Below are 12405 nucleotides of genomic sequence, written 5' to 3'. Positions count from 1 at the left end.
CTTTTGTCATTGCTCTTGGATTATTCTCATTCCAAGGAAACTATGAATCCATTCTAGGTTTTAGTTTGAATTTTGAAAGAGGCGTTGCATTTATAAATGGGATCAGGGGGCAGTATAAGAATTCAATATCTTTGATAGCTCATTTCAAACTCCAAGTTCAACCCAGAACAGATTCACTATCTCACTGATATGGAGTGCATCTATACCAGGCATGGGCAAACTTCGGCCCTCCAGGTGTTTTGGACTTCAGCTCCTATAATCCCTAACAGCTAGTAGGCTATTAGGAATTGTGGGAGTTGAAGTCCAAAACACCTGGAGGGCTGAAGTTTGCCCATACCTGATCTATACTGTAGAATGCAGTTTGACACCACTTTAACTGCCATGGCTCAATACAGTGAAATTCTAGGGTCTGTTTTGTGAGGCACCAGTGTTCTTTGACAAAGAAAACTAAAGACTTTGTAAACTACAACTCCCAGGATTGCATAGCATTCAGCCATAGCAGTTGCGGTGGTGTCAAACTGAACAATGCAGATATATCGATAGATGCCGACAGTGATTACATGTATATAACACACATTTTCAGGTGCTTAAGTGATTTGTTTTCATCATTTTGGGTATGGTCCTCTCATTCAGTTACTGCCTTCACTACAACACACTGTCTTCCGCAACACATTGTGATGGTTTCTTCACAAAATGGGAAAAGGAATTACCCATTTTCCCCACAGATATTTTCAAGCTACTGCATGACCCAAAGGCTAAAATGAGAGGTTTTAAGGGTTTCATCATCTCTTTTAAGAAGGATGTGCGATCCCTTCTACACTACCATATAAAATCTAGATTATCTGCTTTGGACTGAATTATATGGCACTGTAGACTCTCATAATCCAGTTCAATGCAATGTGCATTATCTGATGTGGTAATCTGGGCTATATGGCAATGTTGAAGGGGTCTGTGTTTCCCTGAAGAGCCTTAGCATGTTTCTAATTTAGGGGAGATAACTTTACTATTCTGCTGGCAAGGGCGGGCAATCCACAACCATACAAAAGATGGATTTCAACAATCCAAGTGCATCTGGTGCCCAGCATTACAAAATTTGCTTTTCCTGTACCTCAGCCTTTTGACCAACTATACTTAAAGCACTGAGCTGGAGACTGAAAGGCCCCAGATTCGAACCCTGGGAGTGGCGTGAGCGGCTGCTGTTAGCTCCAGGTCGTGCCAACCTAGCAGTTCGAAAACATGCCAATGTGAGTAGATCAATAGGTACCGCTCCGGCGGGAAGGTAACGGCGCTCCATGCAGTCATGCCGGCCACATGACCTTGGAGGTGTCTACGGACAACGCCGGCTCTTCGGCTTAGAAATGGAGATGAGCACCAACCCCCAGAGTCAGACATGACTGGACTTAACGTCAGGGGAAAACCTTTACCTTTTACTATAAATTTTGTTGTATTTGAATACTTTCCAGAAGTACAAGGGAAACGATTGCCAATTTCCCAATTTACAGTATGCATGTTTGCTTTTGTAAACATTCTGCTTCTGAACAACAAGGCTGGCTATTTCCAGCACTATAAGGCATCTTCTAAATGAGGAGCCCCCGGTGGCACAGCGGGTTAAACTGCTGAGCTCCTGAACTTGCTGACCAAAAGGTCAGCGGTTCGAATCTGGGGAGTGGGCGAGCTCCCGCTGTTAGCCCCAGCTTCTGCTAACCTAGCAGTTCGAAAACATGCAAATGTGAGTAGATCAATAGGTACTGCTCCAGTGGTAAGGTAACAGCACTCCATGCAGTCATGCCGGCCCGATGACCTTGGAGGTGTCTACAAACAACGTCTGCTCTTTGGCTTAGAAATGGAGATGAGCACCAACTCTTAGAGTTGGACACAACTAGACTTAATGTCAGGGGAAAACCTTTACTATGCTGTCAACATTCTGCTTCTGAACTACAAGGTTGACTATTTCCCACACTATAAGGCATCATCTAGATGAGAAAATGTTACTTTCAGGTGCATAGCAAGGTGCCGATGGGCAGAACTATCCACACCAAAGCTGATCCTCCATTATATTGGGACATTTTCTTGCCCAGTTAGCTACAAGATTATTACACTTGGCTGTAAACATAGTCAACCTGTTTGTCCGCTTGAAAAAAGATTCACACAGTTCTATTGAAAATTCTTTATTAAAAAAAAAAAAGATGCCTTCCTTGTGTCTCTCCTGCACAACATTTTGATTCAATAGGTTTCGTAAGGCCAATATTTTCTCCCCTTAGCCACTCCTGGTTTCATGTATAATAGGCATTATGCATGCATAAAACAATTCCAGGAGCAGAGACACATCCTCTCCCCTTCTCTCTCCTAATCTACCAGCCCACATTACCAAATTGTGCCTTTTAGAGCTTCTGGGCAATGCCACAGCTCATGCCCTTGTCACAGGCCTATATTTCCATCGACCGTGCTTGTTAGCAGAGCAGGCTTGCTTTCTCCATTCTGACATATTGTCTTCTGTTCAGCCATGAACACACCATGTTCTTTCGCAGCAGAATCTATGCCTGGTAGGAAGGTCTGGGGTGACTTTTCCCAGTCTGGGGTAAATTGGTATTTATTTATGAAATGATCCACAAGGCGCTTCCTAGTTAAGGCCACTTCTTTTTCAAAGGCATGTATTACACTTCTGCCAGTTTTGCACTAAAGGAGCAAGCAGAGAATTACATTTAGTTGCAATATGTTTACCGAGTAGGCATGTAGAGCTAACTATTACAGGCAATGGCAAGGGACTAGAAGTAATAGAAGAACTATAACCTATTACTTACAAGGAAAACCCTGACTCGCTCCATCTCTTTTTCATAGTATTCGTCCACTGTTAGGTCATCAAAATTCTTAGAAAGGGACAAAAATCCACAAGAGTCCTTGCTGCGTTTAGTGTGTTCCAGCCTGCAGGAAAAAGTTTTCACATCAATGCAGAATAAGTAACTTGGAGTAATGGTAAAAGAGAAAAGTAGCTTTCTGGTGCATTGTTTCAGATCCATAAGTATTTGATGGTATACGGACCAGGGATGGGGAATTATGTGGTCCTCCAAATGTTGTTGGGCTGTAACTTCACTTTCCTCACCATTGGCAATGCTGATAATTGGAGTCCAACAACATTAGGATTGCTGGTTGATTCCCACCCAGTATTAGTGTTGCAACCTTCTGCAACAGCAATTCAAATCTTGATGAAACAGGGAAATAGTATTTCTTTGCACAGCAAATTACTACAGATTAATACCATTAGATTGAACTCAGCACTTGACCCCTATAATCTGTTTTTTGCACTAGCCCATGCCAAGCCCTCTCTATTTTCTGATCTTGCCCACCTATTCCTGGTTTTGGTTACTGAGGTTTGTTTTGATTCATTTTAATGTTTTTATACTTTGCTGTTTTAATTGTTTGTTATATATTTATTATGTTTTTCAATATGTGCTTTTAGTTGATAAACCTTGTTGTTACAGGGCTTGGCCCTGCTTGTAAGTCGTCCCGAGTCTTTCCGGGAACAGGGTGGCAGGATATAGAAATAAAATTATTATTGTTTTTACAGGTTGAGCATCCCTTATCCAGAATTCCAAAATTCAAAATACTCAAAAAGTGCCATATAGGTGGCTGACATAGTGACACTTTAGTTTTCTAATGGTTCAATGTAGGCAAAATTTGTTTCATGCATAAAATTTTAAAGATAGTTTATAAATTTACTTTCAGAATATGTGTATATGATGTATATATGATACATCATATACATGTATATGTACATGATATAATAAATTGTGGCAAGTTCTTGGTGGTATGGGGATACTGAGTCACCTTGTCTGTCTCCTGAGAAATCTGTTTGATGACCAAGTAGTGGTCAGAACAGACCACGGAACAACAGGCTGCTTCAAGATTGGGAAAAGAGTACGGCAGGGCTCTATCCTCTCACCCTACCTGTTCAACTTGTATGCAGAACACATCATGCGATGTGCGGGGCTTGATGAATCCAAGGCTGCAGTTAAAATTGCTGGAAGAAACAGTAACCTCAGATATTCAGATGATACCACTTTGATGGCTGAAAGCGAGGAGGAGCTGAGGAGCCCTATAACCAAGTTGAAAGTGCAAAAGCTGGGTTGCAGTTAAACATCAAAAAACCAAGATGATGGCAACCAGACTGATTGATAACGGGCAAATAGAGGGAGAAAACGTGGAGGCAGTTACAGACTTTATATTTCTCGGCACGAAGATCCCTGCAGATGCAGACTGCAGCCAGGAAATCAGAAGACGTTTCCTTCTTGGGAGGAGAGCAATGGCCAACCTTGACAAAATAGTGAAGAGCAGAGACATCACACTGGCAACGAAGGTCCGCACAGTGAAAGCAATGGTATTCCCCATAGTAACCTATGGATGCGAGAGCTGGACCATAAGGAAGGCTGAGCAAAGGAAGAGAGACGCTTTTGAACTCTGGAGCTAGAGGAAAATCCTGAGAGTGCCTTGGACTGCAAGAAGATCCAACCAGTCCATCCTCCAGGAAATAATGCCCGGCTGTTCACTGGAGGGAAGGATATTGGAGGCAAAGCTGAAGTATTTTAGCCACATCATGAGAAGACAGGAAAGCTTGGAAAAGATCACGATGCTGGGGAAAATGGAAGGGAAAAGGAAGAGGGACTGACCAAGGGCAAGATGGATGGATGGTATCCTTGAAGTGACTGGCTTGACCTAGAAAGAGTTAGGGGTGGCCACGGTCGACAGGGAGCTCTGCCGTGAGTTGGTCCATGAGGTCATGAAGAGTTGGAAGCAACTGAATGAATAATCAACAACAACCTATGATGTGTATGAAACACCTCTAAAATATTACATTGTGTCAATACAAATATTCTAAAATCTGAAAAAACAACAAAATCCGAAACACTGCTAGTCCCAAGTATTTTTGGATAAGGATGCTTGACCAGTAGTACAGCTCGAGTAACTGATATTTTTTTAATGTCAGCTTAGAAGTTTGAAAATTCACTGGAGTACAATGATGATTGGTAGAGCATGCTAAGCAAGTTTCATTCATCTATGTGGTGCATATGGAGCAGCAGGAAAAGATTGCAATAGCGGAGGTTCCTGATCTGGAGTATTGTATTTGTAGAATGTCTGTTCTTTTATGTTCCCTTTTATATTTTAAATGATAGCAAGGATCGATAGAACACCACCACCAGTCTTCATTGCTATCTTTTCTAAGTAAGAACAATGAGTGTGATGCTATCCAAGAACTACTCACTGTTGGAAGAAAGAGCATGTTTGTACAAAAGAAAAGCATGCATATATGTTCTGGAGATTCAGAGTAGAAGCAGCTTGGGAACACACTTTTATGATTATTCTGAGTGTGCATACATTATTTCTGGGAGCTGTTGTCCTGAAAAGAAACTTTGGTAATTAAACTTTGGTAAAAGGTAAAGGTTTTCCCCTGACATTAAGTCCAGTCGTTTCCAACTCTGGGGGTTGGTGCTCATTTCCATTTCTAAGCCAAAGAGCCGGCGTTGTCCATAGACACCTCCAAGGTCATGTGGCCGGCATGACTGCATGGAGCGCCGTTACCTTCCCGACTGAGCGGTACCTATTGATCTGCTCACATTGGCATGTTTTCGAACTGCTAGGTTGGCAGGAGCTGGAGCTAACAGCGGCCGCTCATGCCGCTCCCGGGGTTTGAACCTGGGACCTTTCAGTCTGCAAGTTCAGCAGCTCAGCACTTTAACACACTGAGCCACCAGGGCTCCTGATTACTCCATACTACTTTAAGGCTAATAGAAGATAGTTGGTAGGAAAGATTCTTAACCATTTTTTTTCTGTGTGCCACTCCTAGAGTGGAAGCAGTTCTGTATCATGGACAACCATCTTCCTCTTTTATTTGTTTATTTATTATTATTTACCATATTTCTATCCCACCCTTCTCACCCAAAGGGGGACTCAGGGCTGCTTAAAGCTTGGCACAATTTGATTCCACGTCAAAACAAAAACATACATATTATAAATACATTAAAGATAAAACAATAACATATAAATACAATTAAAACAAGCTTAAAACAGCAATTTAAATAACCACATAATCCGTAATCAGAGTCCATGAGCCATTTCAGTTACAGGCACATTAATTCCCAGCTGTCTATTGCATTGTAGCTAGTCTCCAAATGCCTGGTTCCAAAGCCAAATTTTGCTTGTTTTTGAAAGCCAAGAGGGAAAAGGCTGATCTCATATCACCAGGAAGCAGCAATAAATCAGATTCTAATTCGGTCCAGGCATTATAGTCAGTTTTTTTCCCCCTATGTCAGGAGCGACTGCTTCTAGTGTGAGAGAATTGGCCATTTGCAAGGACGTTGCCCAGAGGACGCCCGGATGTTTGATGCTTTATCATCCTTGTGGGAGGCTTCCCTCATGTCCCTGCATGGGGAAGTGGAGCTGACAGAGGGAGCCAACCTTCAGGTCAGCAACCCAACCTTTAAGTCAGCAGTCCTGCCAGCACTAGTGTTTAATCCATTGTGCCACTGGGGGCTCCTACTATAATCAGTGATTATGGGAAGCAAAGTAATATCATCTAGCCCAGTAGTTCCCAAACTTTGATCTCCTGTTGTTTTGAACCAACTCCCAGCCAGCTTGGGCAGCAGTCAGGAATTCTGGGAGCTGAAGGCCAAAACATTTGGTGCACCAAAGTGTAGGAATCACTGATCTGGAAGACTACATGTCACCCCTAATTCATCTAGGTTCTAGTCTGATGCTAAAGATATAGAGCAGAGATGTGAATAATACCACCTCCCAGATGTTATAGGACTTCAAATCCTGGTTGAATCCTCAATGGTGTAGGATGCTGGGAGTTGTAGTTGAATAGCATCTGGAGGGCCACAGAGTTCTCCCCATGGTGTAAGCTAAACCAATCTTTAACCTGAATGTCAGTTTTACTTAAATATATCTAGCTTATTGGAGCTCCCGGTGGTGCAGTGGGTTAAACCGTTTAGCTGCTGAACTTGCTGAATGAAAGGTAAGTGGTTTGAATCCAGGGACTGGGGTGAGCTCCTGCTGTTAGCCCCAACTTCTGCCAACCTAACAGTTCAAAAACATGCAAATGTGAGTAGATCAATAGGTACCATTCCAGTGGTAACAGCGCTTTATGCAGTCATGCTGGCCACATGACCTTGGAGGCATCTACGGACAATGCCGGCTCTTCGGCTTAGAAATGGAGAGGAGCACCAACCCCCAGAGTCAGACATGACTGGACTTAACGTCAGGGGAAACCTTTACCTTTTATCTAGCTTACTGCTTCAAATTGTCTTTGTGAGCCACATATTTCAAGCTTAATGAACTTTGCTCAAAAGTACTTACCAGGGGTCATCATCGGGCTCCCAGCCCTCCAGCTCTATCAAGCAAAAGAAACACTTCACTACATCAGGTTCATTTGGACATTGGATAAAACCAGCACTGGCCATCTACATGGAAAGAGGAAACTCCACATAAGTTCCATGGGATAATCCAGACATTTTACAATATTAAGTATTATAAATGCTGCACTCTGTGGGCTCAGGAATCTTACAATATTTTAATATTTCTTCCCCATTTTGAAAATACAGTAGAGTCTCACTTATCCAACACTCGCTTATCCAACGTTCTGGATTATCCAACACATTTTTGTAGTCAACGTTTTCAATACTTCATGATATTTTGGTGCTAAATTCGTAAATACAGTAATTACTACATAGCATTACTGTGTATTGAGCTACTTTTTCTGTCAAATTTGTTGTATAACATGATGCTTTGATGCTTAATTTGTAAAATCATAACCTAATTTGATGTTTAATAGGCTTTTCCTTAATGCCTCCTTATTATCCAACATATTCGCTTATCCAACATTCTGCCGGCCCGTTTATGTTGGATAAGTGAGACTCTACTGTAAGTCCAAGAAGCTTAAGATGTGTTTGAATTTCTGCATGTTGAAATACTTTAAATATGAGCAGCAGAGTTAAATTAAAATTATCGGCCTTGCTTTTGAATTATGCTTAAGGTGTGGACTGCTTAGCTTCACCATATAAACTTGCTCTGTTCTATGGGCTCTCCACTTTTATCTTGCAAGGTTTACAAGGTTAAATTAAGTCTTTGATCCAGCAACTATTGGCAAGATTTATTCTACTTAGTTTGCAAGATTATGGTTGTATTTGTTTAACCTTGCATATTCAGCTTTCGCAGAGCTTGCCCCAACTGCAATTTATCTTGCTTAAGGAGGTTTAGTGGACCAGAGCAAAGATAGGACAGTAAAACTTGGAAGTAGCCAATGTTAAAGTGAAAAGGCAGCATCCAAAGCTGCGCAAGCGGATTTCTGTGCAAACAAATGGATTTTCTAGGTCTGCTGTTTTTCTTCTCTCTAATACTTCTTTCCCCCAGTACTGTTGCTCAAGATGACTTAAAAAAATTAATACATGAAATTATATAAAAAGTTACTATTAAAAATAATTTAAACAAACATAGAATTAAAACTCTTTTAACACAAATCTATTAAGACAACACAAATCAATGAATCAGTATACCTCTTCAGTGGTTTCTTTGTGCTATTAACAGGAGTAGTTTGCCTCAATTCACAGGGGCTTCAGATTTATTTTAATTTAGTCATCCAATGAAGCAGCTGAGTGTTATTTGCAAGAAGGATGGTATAAAACCAATCTATACACATTATAAAAGTGAAAAAAATGTATGTACAGTAGAGTCTCACTTATCCAAGCCTCACTTATCCAAGCTTCTGGATTATCCAAGCCATTTTTGTAGTTAATGTTTTCAATATATCGTGATATTTTGGTGCTAAATTCGTAAATACAGTAATGACAACATAACATTACTGCGTATTGAACTACTTTTTCTGTCAAATTTGTTGTATAACACAATGTTTTGGTGCTTAATTTGTAAAATCATAACCTAATTTGATGTTTAATAGGCTTTTCCTTAATCCCTCATTATCCAAGATATTCGCTTATCCAAGCTTCTGCCGGCCCGTTTAGCTTGGATAAGTGAGACTCTACTGTATTTGTGTGGCTGGATGTCCACTTACTCAGACAAGCTCTCACTTTCACAAACAGCTATAGCTCCCGCTGCTCAGGAGGCACAATGGCCCTTCCTCCAATGACATTTCAGGTTATAGAGAGTGCCATGAACATGTCCAAGAGCCCTGGCAATGTCCTCCACAAACACCATACTGCCCACCACCCAAATGAAGGCTTTCATGTAGGGACAATTTCATCCTAGATTTTCTGATTTTCCTCCACCACAGCCATCCCAGTGTTTTTGACTCTCTCCATTGGTGTGAAATTTGCAAGACCCCACCCACTGCCTCTCCCATAATCCTTTCCTATTCTTTTCTATGGCACACAGCAAACAAAGGAATTGATCAGCAACTGAACATACTAGAGAGTTTGAAGAGAATTCACCATGATTTATAGGAGTTGTAGGTACTGGGATGTATAGCTCACCTGCAATCTGAGAGTACTCTGAACTCCACCAACGATGGACCTGGAACTAACTTGGCAAACAGAGTCCCCATGACCATCAAAATATACTGGAGGTCTTTGGGGAAAATTCAGTTTGATTTGGGGGAGTTGTAGTTCACCTACATCCAGAGAGCACTGTGAACTCAAACACTGATGGACCTGGACCAAACTTGGCACACATACCTGATACGGTGAAATCTGATTACTTGAGGGGTTTGCGGGAGCTGATCTTCCTTTATGGGAGTTGTAGTTCACCTACAACCAGAGATACTGTGCCCTCCACCATGATGGACCTGGTACAAACTTAGCACACAGAACTCCCATGACTAACTCAACCTACTGGAGGGATTTGTGAAGACTGACTCACCATAGTGAGAGTAGTAGTTTACCCTACAGTCAGCACAGTGAACTCCAGCAGTGATCCATCTAGAGAAAACTTGCCCAACATAACAAACTTTAAGTACTGATAGAGTTTCTGGCATGATGTGAGTTGTAGTTAATCTATAACCTTATGCATGTTGTACAATTAAAATTTGACTTTTTCAAATAACCCGGGCAACACTGGGTATCCAAGCTAGTTGGAAATAAAACAACAACCCCAACTCAGGCTATAACCTCTCTAGAAGAAAAAAGCCTGGCATTTGGGATAAGAAGTGTTGTGTTTTTCTCCCAAAAAACACAAGATAATAAAGTTTTCCCACTGAGAATTTAGTAGATTTTAAGCAGTCTTCTTCATGCTTGTCTAAAGAATTACATATTAAAGCACTATCTATTTAGGTTTGTGTAAACTTTAGCCCCTTTAAACTCACTCTCTCTTTAAATAACATACATAGCCCTCAAAATGTGTGTATTGTTGAAATATAGAGAATGGTAGACTTACATTTTCAGGAGTACATTTGCAGTTCTCCTTAAAAGGCCACTGAGTAAAGGTTTTCAAGCGGTTTTCATATTCATACATATCCCTAAAATCAAAGAGGTTGTTGGTAGTTGCATGGATGTCTTTGAGGGTTGCCTCCATTTTTAAGAAGTCGGTTTAGTCCTCTTCTTTCTCTACACTGATATTGTGTGGTTTCTCTCTTTGTGTTTAAGTTAATTTGTGAGCTCTCTTGATCGGTTTCACCTGTAAAAACCATTTCAAAATCAAGTGCCTGCAATTGTCAGAAAGGGAGAGAGCTGTGGTCCTCTACACTGAGGTCATGCATTGTGTTCTGAGAACAAGTTGTGCAAAAGGCATAGTCAGTCAACCCATAGAGGTCAACTATAGATCTCAGTGGGATTTCATTAAGAAAAACTACAGTATGTGTATACTGGGTTTGGTTGCCAAATTTTACACAAAAGGAAGTTCTACTTCAGTCAGTTGTAATTTCCTTTTAAAGAAGTGTTTTTTTTTTTTAAAGAATTATTATTTTGGATTAGAATGGAGTCTTGAACAAGTTTGTTGCTGGCAAAACATACTGATTTGGAAATATGTCTCACTGTGATCAATAGAACTTGATTCATGGAATGTATAAAGTAATATCTATAAGCTGATATAAGGTTATTTTTCTGGAGTAAATTGAGTTTAATGGAGCTTACATTCAAGCAGGTCGGCATGTAGGACTGTAGGCTTCCACCATGAAAGTAAGCTCTACCAAGCTCAGTCGTGTTTATTTCTAAAATAAAATATAACTTATAAACCCCTCTTACCATATAGCCTATAAATCCTCTTCCTATGGTAGGCAAATGCAAAAGAGGTTCCCACTCCTTTCATAGTTTAAATTTGAGGGAATTTAATGGCTAATTCATGTCTTACTCCTTCATAGGCAGCTACTCCTCAGATGTTCGATTGACCCAGAGACATTATGTTGGTACCATCCAAACTAGTTGTGGACTGTTTTCTGTTGAGATTGATGTATGCTTTACTTTATATGTTACATAATAAGGTTGTATAATTGTGCTTGTATATACACCATATTTGTGGACTGTTTTTGGTTGGAGATTGATGTGTGTTTTGCTTTATATGTTACATAATAAGATAGTACCCAGTTGGGACTGTAAAGAAAATACTCAACAATACTAGCATACTATAATACACACGTTTAAACCTGCATGAGATTATATACATTTAAGTTGTTTATATATACAGTAGAGTTTCACTTATCCAACACTCGCTTATCCAACGTTCTGGATTATCCAACGCATTTTTGCAGTCAATGTTTTCAATACATCGTGATATTTTGGTGCTAAATTCATAAATACAGTAATTACTACATAGCATTACTGCGTATTGAACTACTTTTTCTGTCAAATTTGTTGTATAACATGATGTTTTGGTGCTTAATTTGTAAAATCATAACCTAATTTGATGTTTAATAGGTTTTTCCTTAATCTCTCCTTATTATCCAACATATTTGCTTATCCAACATTCTGCCGGCCTGTTTACGTTGGATAAGTGAGACTCTACTGTGTGTATGTATATATATATATATACACACACACCATTCAACTACCCTGTTTCCCTCAAAATAAAACAGAGTCTTACATTAATTTTTGCTCCAAAAAATGCATTAGGGCTTGTTTTCAGGGGCAGTCTTATTTTTCCAAATTGTCTTTTTTAAATGAACTATATCTAGGACTTATTTTTCAAATAGGGCTTATATTTTAAGCACCCCGAGAAATGCTGAAAAATCATGATAGGTCTTATTTTCAGGGTAGGTCTTATTTTGGGGGTAAGATCACATGCTTTCTCTCTAGCAGTGTACTGTGTGCAAGAGTTATACTAGCAGTGTACTGTGTGCAAGAGTTATACTAGCAGTGTACTGTGTGCAAGAGTTATACTAGCAGTGTACTGTGTGCAAGAGTTTTTTTTACCAGGGACCACTCTCCGACATTAGTACCAAAAGGGTTACGAATCAGTTTTTGGTCAACT

General features: G+C 40.2%; 2 protein-coding genes across 2 annotated transcripts in view; one reads left to right on the top strand and one right to left on the bottom strand.

The window, feature by feature from the left end:
• Window positions 1-12405, top strand: part of dnah7 (dynein axonemal heavy chain 7) — a gene marked incomplete in the record, with an annotated part of 224097 nt that overhangs the window by 172324 nt on the left and 39368 nt on the right.
• LOC100561388 (baculoviral IAP repeat-containing protein 5.1) lies at window positions 2156-10599 on the bottom strand. Its single transcript, XM_003225058.4, has 4 exons — window positions 10378-10599; window positions 7351-7454; window positions 2802-2922; window positions 2156-2676 (listed from the first exon to the last, which is right to left on the bottom strand). The coding sequence occupies exons 1-4, from the start codon at window positions 10513-10515 to the stop codon at window positions 2419-2421; spliced, it is 621 nt and encodes a 206-aa protein (XP_003225106.1). The 5' UTR covers window positions 10516-10599; the 3' UTR covers window positions 2156-2418.

Source organism: Anolis carolinensis, chromosome 1 (genome assembly GCF_035594765.1).
Source record: "Anolis carolinensis isolate JA03-04 chromosome 1, rAnoCar3.1.pri, whole genome shotgun sequence".
Classification (NCBI taxonomy): domain Eukaryota; kingdom Metazoa; phylum Chordata; class Lepidosauria; order Squamata; family Dactyloidae; genus Anolis; species Anolis carolinensis.
The sequence above is the reverse complement of the archived record's forward strand: the minus strand, read 5'-3'. Positions and strand labels throughout refer to the sequence as shown.